This window comes from Oncorhynchus gorbuscha, linkage group LG06 (genome assembly GCF_021184085.1).
Source record: "Oncorhynchus gorbuscha isolate QuinsamMale2020 ecotype Even-year linkage group LG06, OgorEven_v1.0, whole genome shotgun sequence".
Lineage (NCBI taxonomy): Eukaryota > Metazoa > Chordata > Actinopteri > Salmoniformes > Salmonidae > Oncorhynchus > Oncorhynchus gorbuscha.
The window spans coordinates 19,639,315-19,653,030 of NC_060178.1; the positions used below are offsets into that span (position 1 = coordinate 19,639,315).

Below are 13,716 nucleotides of genomic sequence, written 5' to 3' on the forward strand. Positions count from 1 at the left end.
TATATATATATATATATCTTTTACCTTTTAGAAATTCAATCTCTTCATGTATCTAGTATTTTTGTATGTGTATTTTGTTTTCCATAAGTATTTGGATAAATTCACTTATACTGTATTAAAGTAGTCAAAAGTGTATTATTTGGTCCCATATTCCTAGCACGCAATGACTACATCAAGCTTGTGAATCTACAAACTTGTTGGATGCATTTGTAGTTTGTTTTGGTTGTTTTTCGTATTATGTTTTGTCCAATAAATATGGAGGGGAGTGTATGTCATTATATGATTGTCTGGGGGCTCCTGAATGGCGCAGCGGTCTAAGGCACTGCATCTCAGTGTAAGAGGCGTCACTACATACCCTGGTTCAATTCCAGGCTGTATCACAACCAGCCATGATTGGGAATCCAATAGGGTGGCACACAATTGGCCCAGTGTCGTCTGGGTTAGGGGTAGGGGTAGGCCGTCATTGTAAATAAGAATGTAAACCTCTTGTGTCATTTTTATGTCACTTCTCTTGTAAATAAGAACAGCAGATGTTTCTGAACACTTCTACATGAATCAAATCAAATCACATTTTATTGGTCACATACACATATTTAGCAGATGTTATTGCGGGTGTAGCGAAATGCTTGTGTTCTTAGCACCAACAGTGCAATAGTATCTAACAATTAATGAATCCTGAATAATGATGAGTGAGAAAGATACAGAGGAACAAAGATCATTAATCATCACTTCCATGTACGATTACAGAGCAACATTTACACATTTTAGCTTCACTGTCCAAATAAATATGGAGGGGAGTGTATGTCATTATATGATTGTCTGGGGGCTCCTGAATGGCGCAGCGGTCTAAGGCACTGCATCTCAGTGTAAGAGGCGTCACTACATACCCTGGTTCAATTCCAGGCTGTATCACAACCAGCCATGATTGGGAATCCAATAGGGTGGCACACAATTGGCCCAGTGTCGTCTGGGTTAGGGGTAGGGGTAGGCCGTCATTGTAAATAAGAATTTGTTCTTAACTGATTTGTCTGATTAAAAAGTATGTGTCTGTCTGCTGCAGTCAAGTTTGATCTGATTGCTACTGTAGGTAGATAGAGCTGTAGCTTGCTGTTGTTGTAGCATTTAGCATGTGCATCAGACTGTAATCTATGGTCACATCAAAGCCCAGTGAGCCAGACAGAAACACGTCTCCGCTAATGGGAGTGTGATCAGAGCTGGGCTCTGGAATCAGGACCCTTCTTCTCAGGAAACCCTCAAATTAGCAAAGGAGGAGACATGAAAGAGACTCAATATTGAGGAGACTGCCTGTCTGTCTACACAGAAGAAATAAGCCTACACTGTTTCTCCTGAGTCAAATATGAATTATAAACATTCTTGATTTCACATGTCATATTTAAATGCCAGTCAATGTTTCAGAACTTTGTCTCAAATATAAATGTGTGTTTCATGTACTTCTGTCTTTACAGCAGTGTTCTCAAAACAATGGCTCACAAGACAAAAATTATATATACATGAATAAATAACTGCTCAGCAAAGTGTCTTATGTGAACCAATCAGCAGGAGGTATTTCTAATGTAAAAGTCAATAGATTTAATGGTGAAAATAAGCCCCGGAGACTGATAGTTTTGCATTGTAATGCCTTGGCTGTGATTGCTCTCATAATGCCCCCCGCCTCCATTCACTATTACCCCCTATGTCTGCAGTCATCACAAAACTAGCTGTTGTCTCCTCTCGCACCTCGTCCCAGCCTCTTTGATAGGTAGTTGATAACAGTCTGATGGGGCTGGGCTGGTTGTATATATAGAGGGAGGCAACTGGCACAGAGAGACATTACCTTTACTACAGCAAGCAACAGCAGCACCTGTCTTCTCCTTAATTGGATTTTCAGTCAGGACTTTGTTTCTCTTCACGATGGATCTCTTCTCCTTCACCCTGACTCTCCTGGTTCTCCTGGCCCCAGCCTGGGGCTTCGACCTGGGTCAGTCGACCCGCTGTGTGCCTATCCCCCACCAGATGAGTGTGTGCCAGGACGTGGGCTACTCGGAGATGAGGCTGCCTAACTTGCTGGGGCACAGCAGCCTAGAGGGCGAGGTGGTTCCCCGCTCGGAGGACTGGAGACCCCTGCTGCAGACCGGTTGCCATCCCCAGGCCCAGGCCTTCCTCTGCTCCCTCATCGCGCCCGTCTGCCTCGACGCGTAAGTCTGTAGCTTTTGTTTGCCTTTTACCTATACATGTCCTCTTATATCTTTCTATGTCCTTCCTGTGTGTGTGTGTGTGTGTGTGTGTGTGTGTGTGTGTGTGTGTGTGTGTGTGTGTGTGTGTGTGTGTGTGTGTGTGTGTGTGTGTGTGTGTGTGTGCGTGCGTGCGTGCGTGCGTGCGTGCGTGCGTGCGTGCGTGCGTGCGCGTGCGTGCGTGTGTGTGTCTGTCTCTCTCCATACTAGGCTGCTCTCTTCCTTCTCTGTCAACTTGGCTGTTCTCTCTGTCTATTTCCCTATTACCTTCCCCTTGAGAACATCCCACTGCCAACTCCTTCTCAAGAGGGAACTTTCCACTCCTCCATCACTTATATTTCACCCTCAGTGTGTTTACAATGGAACATGACCCCGTGTCTGTCTCTCCATCTCCAGTTTTATCCAGCCGTGCCGTAGCCTGTGTGTGGCCGTCAGGGACAGCTGTGCCCCAGTACTGGCTTGTCAGGGCCAAGTCTGGCCAGAGGCGCTAGACTGTGACCGCTTCCCTACCCAGGAAGACATGTGCCTGACCCCCCACCCCAAACACAGCAACAGCCACCTCGCCAAAGCATTGCCTAAGCCTGCATGCCAAGCATGTCCTTCCGTGGAGGAGCACCCTTCACTGAAGACAGTTCTGGATGCTCTGTGCCAGGATGACTTTGGTAAGCATGTGCAATAATGTACTGTATATATGTGTATGTTTTCACTGATTAGTATGTTATGCAAGTTTATTAGTGTGTATATTTGTACCATACATATGTGTGTAGTTCTGTCTCAGCTAGCATACTCACCTTCTGTCCACTCTCTCCTCCCTCAGCTGTAACAGCCAAGCTGTCTCGCCGACGTCTGCCCTCAGGGGAGCCAGAGTTTGAGGTGGAAGGCCGGGTAGAGTTTATCCGCCAGGGCCCCCTGCTTCCCTACGACACCCGGCACCTCCTCCAGCAGTGGCTGCTCATCAACCTGCCCTGTGCTAACGTACTGGTCCGGCCCGGCCGTGTCCAGCTCTACCTGCTGACAGGCGCTGTGCAGTCCGATGGCACCCTGGCCCTCACCCGCCTCTTCCCCTGGCACAAGAAGAACAACAGCATCACAATGGCTGCACGCAAGTGGAAACACCACAGGTGTTGAGTGACTGGATGATAGTGATATAATGAAAAATATGATCTCTGTTAAATCTGTGTTGCTTAGAATGGCGTCCTGAGTGGAAGGTCAGTTGAGTATATGATGTTTCCTGAAGTTACTGACTTGATGTCAGAGGTGTTAGAGCTGGACTCTCTCATTGGCCCTCTGTTGCCCTCTGCTCCTTCACAGTAGCTCAGCTACAGCACACAGTAATAGAATGCACTCTAAAAACTATACATAGTAATAGCTAAATGTAAATTATTTCTAAAGAGTATTATTTTCTATTTAGATAATGCCGTATTTATGTGTTTTGTATGTTGGATTTTTCTGTTAAGTGAGTGAAAATAATATGATAATAAAAATGTAAATATGTAATCTATTTCTATTGAATTAGTGTTGGTTATTCTATGTGATTCATACAGCATGTAAAATAGCCAGAACCTTACAGCCAAATAGGTGAATGAGGAATGGTGCAGGAGTGCAGGATGTCCAGATAGTGAATGGATAAGGAAAAGTCCAAAATAAAATTGTCTTACAAACAACAAAGTTCCAGCATAACATCTGGCATTCACCACGGTTGTACAAATTTACATTTAATTGGCATTTCATATTTGTAATATCTGTCATTTATTTGATATTGTTTCTGAGATCCTTGGTAGCAAGCACTATCTTTATTGATGTACTGTATTTTTGTGTGAATATTAAAGGCCCAGTGCTTCCCAAAACTTGTGTTTTATATATATTTCCACACTGAGGTTCGAATAATACTGTGAAATTGATAATGTTATTTAAGAGCTGGTTGAAAAGACCTCTTTGGTTGGATGGAGTTTTGGCCTGCCTGGTGACATCATCAGACAGTATAAGTTAATAGACCAATAACAAAAAGCATTTCAAACCTCTCTGCCAATAAGAGCTAGTTTTCAGGTTACATATCCCTCCCATTAGGCTCATCCAATTACACCCCTCAGACCACCCCTCAGACCACTCCCAGACAGTCCTAGCAATATTCTAGCTTGAGAAGTTGTTCTTTGCTTAGAAGCTATTTTTATTTATTTTTAACCATTTTATTCATAACAGTTAACACGGAATGAAGGAATCAGCATTTAATGAATCATTTTATTTACAGAAATTGTTTCAGTTAAAAGAGTAAAATAAATATTCTGAATACAGTCTTACATGTTAAAGCATTTGTACATGGTTGTGTGTAGCTGACTAGCATTTGTACATGGTTGTGTGTAGCTGACTAACCTTCAGTTTGTGTTTATATACAGTGTATGATATAATAAAGTTTCCAAAACACTTGCAGTCAGTCTAGAAAATGTTACTACACAATAGCAATCCACACAATATTAAAATGACAAGATTTTCTTGTTATGAAGTGTTAGTCGTTTTATCCAATGCTCAACGCCCATCTTTCAGTCTCTCATCATCTCAGGGGTCAGAGGTCATAGTGTATCTGTGCGGACTCAGTGGCTGTTTCAAAGTCGCAGGTTCCTTGCATGACTCTTTCTCTGTGGTAACACCTGTGTCCGAGTCCTGCTGCTGTGAGGGTGAGCTGTCTGATGGTGTGCCCGTGCTCTCTGGTGCCCCCTTGTGTTCTTCTTCCTGGTTGCAGCCCCGGGATATGAGCTCCTCCGTGGGGGAGCGGCAGCTGTGGCCCTCCTTCTCCTTACAGTTCCTCCACTTCATCCTCCGGTTCTGAAACCAGATCTTCACCTACAGTAGACACACAGGTCAGTGAGAGGTTCATTTTGGGGTGCCAGTTGTTTTGTTTAGTCAAATCTAAGTCTATGATACAGCAGGGAGCATCATCTCTATTTATTCAGTCTGTTTGAAGTGCCACAATTATACCTTTCTAATTAGACAAACACTTAGAGCATATGCAATTTTAGTCTACTTCTCTGCTTTTCAAATCTAAAATAAGAACAGAAATATCTTCTTCCAATCAAACATTACAGATGTTTTAGTAGCCACCTCAACTGAAATGTTGACCACTTTCTCTCTACTTTAGACAAAAGCTTAGAGGGTATGACATCTTGGTCTACTTCTTACAATTATCACAGTAGTGATAGCAGTATTGTAATAACATTTTAAGATGAGGGACACTTACCATAGAAGATATTTACTAAATCTAGGCTGGAGCACTCATACCCAGTAAGATGTGTTTGCATTCAATGAAGAGGTGATATGAGAAAAAAGCATGATGTGTCATAGGATATAAAATGGGGTTGTAATGGTGACCTCCGACCTAGACCTACAGTATATGGTATCCTACCTGGGATTCCTTCAGGCTGAGATCTGCTGCCAGTTTGTTTCTGTCTGTCTTGCTGATGTATTTCTGTCTTTTGAACGTTTTCTCCAGCTCCTTCCTCTGCTCATCCGAGAACACCGCCCTCCTCAGGATTCCTCGCCGGGATTTGGGGCTCGTATCCGGGGACCACATCGGAATATAGGCTCCCTCTGAAAGGTCAGAGGTCAGAATCATTCATATTCATGTTTGTATTCCAGCTAAAAAATAACCTGACTTGAGGAAAGGCAAATGTCATTTCTTGCATTGGGTTATTATGGATGAGTACATTTATTTTCATTGACATAAGTTCTCTGTTGCATGAATGCAATGGAACATTGCCCTACTAGATACAAGTACCAATATTTTAATATGGAAATGGATGTAAGGTGAACGAAGTCAATAACAAGAAATAATTTTAATACACAAGTTAAATATATTACTGTATATTCCCACATCAAGTGGACTAAAATAGAAAATCATCCTAATTAATGAATGGAAGTTTTGGTATTAAAATGCATTATTGCTCTGGCTATCATATCCAGTCCAGTCCAAAGCACTGAATACATCCTTATACTGATTATATACTTAACAAAAATATAAATGCAATATGCAACATTTTTCTAAGATGTTACTGAGTTACAGTTCATATCAGTTAATCAGTTCATTTAAAAAAAATTATTAGGCCTTAATCTATGGCTTTCACATGACTGGGAATACAGATATGCATTTGTTGATCACACTTACCTTAAAAAAAATGGGCCTCACAATGAGCCTCAGAATGTCGTCACAATATTTTTGTGCATTCAAATTGCCATCGATAAAATGCAATTGTGTTTGTTGTCAGTAGCTTATGCCTGCCCACACCATAACACCACCTCCCCCACGGGGCACTTTGTTCACAACAATGACGTCAGCAAACTGCTTGCCCACCCGACTCCATATACACGTAGTCTGCGGTTGTGATGGGCGCACTGCCAAATTCTCTAAAATTACATTGTAGACAGCTTATGGTAGAGAAATTAACATTCAATTATCTGGCAACAGCTCTGTGGACATTGCTGCAGTCAGCATGTCAACTGCACACTCGCTCAAACAACATGGGACCAACACATTTTGGTCAGTGTAAAGGGCAGACTCACGCATCTACTAACTGGCTCACTTCGTCACTCACTATCTACATGGATTGTGTCCATTTTCCGTCACTCTTATACACACTTACTCTCCACTACTTAGTTTGCATCAATCTGTCTAATTTAACAAAATGGGGGTGACTAAAGAGAGAATGGAGACCCATTTTCACAGAGGAGAAAGAGATTGGGTGAAGAGCCATCCCACACTGCCTGACTGACGCACAACAAGAGTCAAGTGGAACATTTGACCAAATCCCATTGAGCAATGCCTTTTTAATCTGTACGACAAATCTGCACACAGACCACCTCTGGGGTGCGAGTAACCGGTTAGATGCGCTCCTCAGGCCTCAATGGCTACCACTTAAATGGAGTTTTAACAGGTCACTCCCAAGGGCTTCATGGTCTGAGCGCACAACCCTTAGGGTCCTACCACAAAGGCTGTTCTTTGTAAGGACACTACTCGCTGTCTCAGCGTTCCTCACTAAATATTTTCTCTTGCAGGTATGGGCCCGGTTCTATGGGAAGATGAGCTCCAATAAGTCTATACACTTTCATTGAGTGTTTTATGTTCAGGTCAGGGGACTTTAAATGGAAAGGAATGAGAGTGAGTTGACAGGAAAAGGAGTGAGTTGACAGGAAAAGGAGTGAGTTGACAGGAAAAGGAGTGAGTTGACAGGAAAAGGAGGGAGTTGACAGGAAAAGGAGTGAGTTGACAGGAAAAGGAGGGAGTTGACAGGAAAAGGAGTGAGTTGACAGGAAAAGGAGTGAGTTGACAGGAAAAGGAGGGAGTTGACAGGAAAAGGAGTGAGTTGACAGGAAAAGGAGGGAGTTGACAGGAAAAGGAGTGAGTTGACAGGAAAAGGAGGGAGTTGACAGGAAAAGGAGTTTGACAGGAAAAGGAGGGAGTTGACAGGAAAAGGAGTGAGTTGACAGGGAAAAGGAGGAGTTGACAGGAAAAGGAGTGAGTTGACAGGAAAAGGAGGAGTTGACAGGAAAAGGAGGGAGTTGACAGGAAAGGAGTGAGTTGACAAAAGGAGGGAGTTGACAGGAAAAGGAGGGAGTTGACAGGAAAAGGAGTGAGTTGACAGGAAAAGGAGGAGTTGACAGGAAAAGGAGGGAGTTGACAGGAAAAGGAGTGAGTTGACAGGAAAAGGAGTGAGTTGACAGGAAAAGGAGTGAGTTGACAGGAAAAGGAGTGAGTTGACAGGAAAAGGAGGGAGTTGACAGGAAAAGGAGTGAGTTGACAGGAAAAGGAGGGAGTTGACAGGAAAAGGAGTGAGTTGACAGGAAAAGGAGTGAGTTGACAGGAAAAGGAGGGAGTTGACAGGAAAAGGAGTGAGTTGACAGGAAAAGGAGGGTTGACAGGAAAAGGAGTGAGTTGACAGGAAAAGGAGGGAGTTGACAGGAAAAGGAGTTTGACAGGAAAAGGAGGGAGTTGACAGGAAAAGGAGTGAGTTGACAGGAAAAGGAGGGAGTTGACAGGAAAAGGAGGGAGTTGACAGGAAAAGGAGTGAGTTGACAGGAAAAGGAGGGAGTTGACAGGAAAAGGAGGGAGTTGACAGGAAAAGGAGTGAGTTGACAGGAAAAGGAGGGAGTTGACAGGAAAAGGAGGGAGTTGACAGGAAAAGGAGTGAGTTGACAGGAAAAGGAGGGAGTTGACAGGAAAAGGAGTGAGTTGACAGGAAAAGGAGGGAGTTGACAGGAAAAGGAGGGAGTTGAGGAGCTGGTTTCTGTGGCCACACAAAGATGGAGTGGGCAGCCCCCTTTCTGCAGAGGAATAGCTGTTTTCTGTGCTTTTGTGCTTCGCAGAGTTTATTACTGCAGTGAAAAATTGCAGCGGGGTCCCTTGTGGATGGGGGAGTGAAAGTGCTGATTGGTCACGGCATTGTCCTGTTGCTGGGCACTGTGGGAAAGTGTCAGCCCACTAAGAAGGCTCAGGGAACCGGGGGGGGGGGGGGGGCAGGGGGTCTACTGAGGGATTATATTTGCTGCCTCACTTGTCAGGAGTCAAAGGACCTAGCAACTAGCATCACTACCCTGACAGAAGTTAGGAGAAATCAATGCTGCCCTCGTCATGAGACTTTCACTATGAAAGGTTAATACAGACTTCAAAATAAATCCAATTACATAACACAATTCAAATCCATATAGATTCTGGTTTCATGGAAATATTTTCCATGAAACCTACACTAAATCATTTTAGGAGCCTCATTATATAAATAAATCCCCTCCTTTGGCAAGTCGGAACATTAGCAGTTTGGTCACACTGATTCAATTATCACAGTTGGACCAACTATCAGCCAAACTGTCCTATGTGCTGAGACTCAGCTCACAGAGATGCAATACGAATGTCACACAGAGACCAATAACAGTTACATGGCATACCTCTTATTAATACAGTCCTAATCTGACAGAGACAAGGCGCTCTGCACACTTGAGTGGGCCTGTGTGCGTATCTATATGACTCCAAATGGGGGCCTTAATGGCCATAAAAGCACCCCACCCCCCCACCCCACCCCGCTCCACAACCTCCCCCCCCACCCCTAAATGGTCTAAATAGCCGTGAATGGTCATGAATAGCAGTGCAGAGAGTTGAGTGGAGAATTAGCTCCTTGGCATTGCATCAGTAATTAGCCATAGAGAATATGGGAGACCCTGCTGTTAATGATTAGAGAGGAGCAGAGGCATCGCTGATGAAGTATTAAACACTCACCAGAGAAGACAAGTGGAGGGCTGGACCCACCACAGCACACTGCTGCCAGCACATACTGAGGGCGCCGTAGAAACACACTGCTCAACAGGCCTGCAGAGAGAAGAGAGAGAGGGAGAAGGGGAAGGAGGAATAGAGAGGGGGAGAAGGGGAAGGAGGAATAGTGAGGGGTAGAGAGAAAGAAGGGGGAAAGGGAGAGAGAATATGGAGAGAGGGGGTAAGTTAAAGTAAAAAATAGCATGAGCAGAGAGACATATAAGGTGTAATTTCAGAGGAAACACAGAATCTCTTTTAGTGGGTTTTATTACACCCCCAGCCCCACACACTTAATTATACTGGATTTTATATACTGGAGTTTCCTGGTAGACTTTCCCCACAGGTTCCGTTATTCTCTACAGTAGCTGAAAGGGAATAGGAGAGATACTTAATGGTGCAGTTACGAGTGCCTCTCTCACTTTATAACTACTGGTGGATGCTACCCACTTTATATGTAAACTGAGTGTACAAAACATTAGGAACACCTGCTCTTTCCATGACGTAGTCTAACCAAGTGAATCTAGGTGAAAGCCATGATCCCTTAAATACACTTTAGTCAGAGTAGATGAAGGTGAGGAGACAGGTAAAATAAGTATTTTTTAAGCCTTGAGACAACTGAGACATGGATTGTGTATGTGTGCCATTCAGAGCGTGAACGGGCAAGACAAAAGACTTAAGTGCCTTTGAACGGGGTATGGTAGTAGGTGCCAGGTGCACTGGTTTGAGCGAGACAAGAACTGCAACGCTGCTGGGTTTTTCACGCAGCAGTTTCCCGTGTGTATCAAGAATGGTACACCACTCAAAGGATATCCAGCCAACTTGACACGATAGTGGGAAGCATTGTATTCAACCTTATAAAGTCTGTGCCCAACGAATTGAGGCTGCTCTGAGCGCAAAAGGGCTGCAACTCAACAATAGGAAAGTGTTCCTAATGTTTTGTACACTCAGTGTATATACTGTATTCTAGTCAAGGCCTATCCTATAAAACCTCTGCTGTTCACACCGTTTCTATTTATATACTGGCCATTATGTCCATACACACCATCATATTTATTTTATTTTTCTTTCTTGGATTTGTGTGTATTGTTTTGTATTGTCGGGTATTAATGCACTGCTGCAGGAACACAAGCATTTCGCTGCACCCGCGATAACATCTGCTAAATATGTGTATGCGACCAATACAATTTGATTTGATTTGAGATGGAAGCTGGTATGAGATACATTTACGACATGTGGTATGTAAGCATGTACATTTCTCTGTGCCAAAGTCTATTCATTCAATACAAATACTACATATTGCATGTTTAGGGTAGTCAAATGGTAAACATTAGGAGGAGCAACTAAAAAGTTTTTAAAAATGACTCTGACTTTCATTATTGTCATGTGTATAATAACTACTACGTGTTATCTTTTAGAATGGGTCTTATTTGTAGTAAATATCCATTATAACCTGCAGGTGATGATTAAGTTTCTAATGTTTTAGAATTGTATTTACTTTATTATCGAAAGTAAAACACATAAAGAAAATGTCAGTCACATTTTAGGTTTAGAGCAAAGATTAAGGTTATGGTTAGGGCTAGGGTAAGGGTTAAGTTTATGGTTAGGATTAGGTTTAGAACAAAGATTAAGGTTATGGTTAGGGATAGGGTAAGGGTTAAGTTTATGGTTACGGTTAGGTTTAGAACAAAGATTAAGGTTAGGGCTAGGGTAAGGGTTAAGTTTATGGTTAGGGTTAGGGTTAGGTTAAGAACAAAGATTACAGGTTAGGGTTAGGGTTAGGGCTAGGGTAAGGGTTAAGTTTATGGTTAGGGTTAGGTTTAGAACAAAGATTAAGGTTAGGGCTAGGGTAAGGGTTAAGTTTATGGTTAGGGTTAGGTTTAGAACAAAGATTAAGGTTAGGGTTAGGGCTAGGGTAAGGGTTAAGTTTATGGTTAGGGTTAGGTTTAGAACAAAGATTAAGGTTAGGGCTAGGGTAAGGGTTAAGTTTATGGTTAGGGTTAGGTTTAGAACAAAGATTAAGGTTAGGGTTAGGGCTAGGGTAAGGGTTAAGTTTATGGTTAGGGTTAGGTTTAGAACAAAGATTAAGGTTAGGGTTAGGGCTAGGGTAAGGGTTAAGTTTATGGTTAGGGTTAGGGTTAAAACAAAGATTAAGGTTAGGGTTAGGGCTAGGGTAAGGGTTAAGTGTATGGTTAGGGTTAGGTTTAGAACCAAGATTAGGGTTAGGGTTAGGGCTAGGGTAATGTTTAAGTTTATGGTTAGGGTTAGGTTTAGAACAAAGATTAAGGTTAGGGCTAGGGTAAGGGTTAAGTTTATGGTTAGGGTTAGGTTTAGAACAAAGATTAAGGTTAGGGTTAGGGCTAGGGTAAGGGTTAAGTTTATGGTTAGGGTTAGGTTTAGAACAAAGATTAAGGTTAGGGCTAGGGTAAGGGTTAAGTTTATGGTTAGGGTTAGGTTTAGAACAAAGATTAAGGTTAGGGTTAGGGCTAGGGTAAGGGTTAAGTTTATGGTTAGGGTTAGGTTTAGAACAAAGATTAAGGTTAGGGTTAGGGCTAGGGTAAGGGTTAAGTTTATGGTTAGGGTTAGGGTTAGAACAAAGATTAAGGTTAAGGTTAGGGTTAGGGTAAGGGTTAAGTGTATGGTTAGGGTTAGGTTTAGAACCAAGATTAAGGTTAGGGCTAGGGTAATGTTTAAGTTTATGGTTAGGGTTAGGTTTAGAACAAAGATTAAGGTTAGGGTTAGGGCTAGGGTAAGGGTTAAGTTTATGGTTAGGGTTAGGGTTATGGTTAGGGTTAGGGTTAGGGTAAGGGTTAAGTTTAGGGTTAGAATAAGGATTAGGGCTAGGGTTAGTAGATAGTTAGTTGAAATATTGCTAATCATCTGTAGAGCATCTGCAGATGAACTATCCAAATAAAGTGTTACCTAAATGGCAGTATAGCAAATGGAATTTGTATCTGATATAATTTTCTGATATTTTGAACTGAAGGCATGGAAGAATAAGTTGATAGGATGAAGAGGTTACACTTCCTTACAGTGTCTTTTTAATGAGAAATCTATATAAATAGGATTTGTTCTGAACAATAAGTATTTTCTGAAAATGTGCTTTACTTCGGCTGATTCTAAATATTTCAAATCATGTTGCATTCATTTTGACACAAGGGAGAGACGAAACAACTGGTTTTGTCAATTCTAAGGCAGATACATTTTTAATAAATATATATATATATATATATATATATATATATATATATATATATATATATATATATATATATATATATATAAAATCCAATCAGATTTCCCCCATGTATAGTTTCAAGGGCCTACACATTAGGTCTCACAACCACCAATATAATATAATAATATCATCATGTGGTGTATTATATACCATTGTACCTGAGTGTGGATGAGGAGGAAGCCCTCTGTCTTTGACTCGTTCACAGTTTTTACTCTGGCCCTCATAGAAAACATGCAGAGGGCCCCAGGTGCTCCAGTAGGGGCCGGTCGAGGGCTCCTTGAAGAGCCCACTTGTTGGTCCACCTGAGGCGGGCGAGGAAGAGGATGAGGAAAAGGATGGCCCTGCCGAGCGCAGCAGGTTGTCTATGAGGAAGCTCTTCCCAGAGATACCAAAGCCTGGATGAGTAGGTGATCCTGCCTCCATATTCTCCTTCTGACCACCAATCATCCTGTTCACTGTGACCCTAAGGAACGCTCCCTCACCCGATTAAGGAAACCACCGCACCTCTCTGATTCAGAGGGGTTGGATTAACTGCGGAATACACATTTCAGTTGAATGCATTCAGTTGTATAACTGACTAGGTATCCCCCTTTCCCTTTCACTCACCTCACAGTACAGCCCATTAGTCGCAGCAGCCACAGAGCCAAGTTACAGAAGAGACTCAAATTTGAGATATAATCCCTCCAAGTCTCCCCAGACCACGGCCAACTTCATTAAAGTCCCAGGAAAAGAAAAGCTCTCTCTCTCTTCTTCTCTTCTCTCTTTCTCTTCTCCTCCAGGATCTGCACTTTGCTCCAGGGCTACCATGTGATTGGCTAAGAGGCTCTAATGTGATTTTCAATTCAGATAAGACTGGGTGCTTTTTGGAGTGGCAGAAGGTGGGCCCGTCTCCATTCATTATGTCAACTTGCCTATTAAATGATAGACACCAGATCAAATGGACTGTTGGCCAAAGTTTAACG

General features: G+C 42.6%; 2 protein-coding genes across 2 annotated transcripts; one reads left to right on the forward strand and one right to left on the reverse strand.

Moving 5' to 3' along the window:
* Positions 1–1,911: 1,911 nt before the first annotated feature.
* LOC124037405 (secreted frizzled-related protein 5-like) lies at positions 1,912–3,359 on the forward strand. Its single transcript, XM_046352104.1, has 3 exons — positions 1,912–2,195; positions 2,628–2,893; positions 3,049–3,359. The coding sequence occupies exons 1-3, from the start codon at positions 1,912–1,914 to the stop codon at positions 3,357–3,359; spliced, it is 861 nt and encodes a 286-aa protein (XP_046208060.1).
* Positions 3,360–4,587: 1,228 nt separating this feature from the next.
* LOC124037034 (homeobox protein DBX2-like) lies at positions 4,588–13,442 on the reverse strand. Its single transcript, XM_046351655.1, has 4 exons — positions 12,913–13,442; positions 9,487–9,576; positions 5,629–5,813; positions 4,588–5,069 (listed from the first exon to the last, which is right to left on the reverse strand). The coding sequence occupies exons 1-4, from the start codon at positions 13,199–13,201 to the stop codon at positions 4,785–4,787; spliced, it is 849 nt and encodes a 282-aa protein (XP_046207611.1). The 5' UTR covers positions 13,202–13,442; the 3' UTR covers positions 4,588–4,784.
* Positions 13,443–13,716: the final 274 nt, after the last annotated feature.

Excerpts from the sequence above, each read along its gene's own strand:
- LOC124037405 (XM_046352104.1), top strand. The coding sequence starts at position 1,912 with ATGGATCTCTTCTCCTTCACCCTGACTCTCCTGGTTCTCCTGGCCCCA. Across the intron at positions 2,196-2,627 it reads GCGCCCGTCTGCCTCGACGC|TTTTATCCAGCCGTGCCGTA; the intron begins GTAAGTCTGTAG and ends CTCCATCTCCAG. Across the intron at positions 2,894-3,048 it reads TCTGTGCCAGGATGACTTTG|CTGTAACAGCCAAGCTGTCT; the intron begins GTAAGCATGTGC and ends CTCCTCCCTCAG.
- LOC124037034 (XM_046351655.1), bottom strand. The coding sequence starts at position 13,201 with ATGATTGGTGGTCAGAAGGAGAATATGGAGGCAGGATCACCTACTCAT. Across the intron at positions 9,577-12,912 it reads TCCTCCTCATCCACACTCAG|GCCTGTTGAGCAGTGTGTTT; the intron begins GTACAATGGTAT and ends TTCTCTCTGCAG. Across the intron at positions 5,070-5,628 it reads TCAGCCTGAAGGAATCCCAG|GTGAAGATCTGGTTTCAGAA; the intron begins GTAGGATACCAT and ends TGTCTACTGTAG.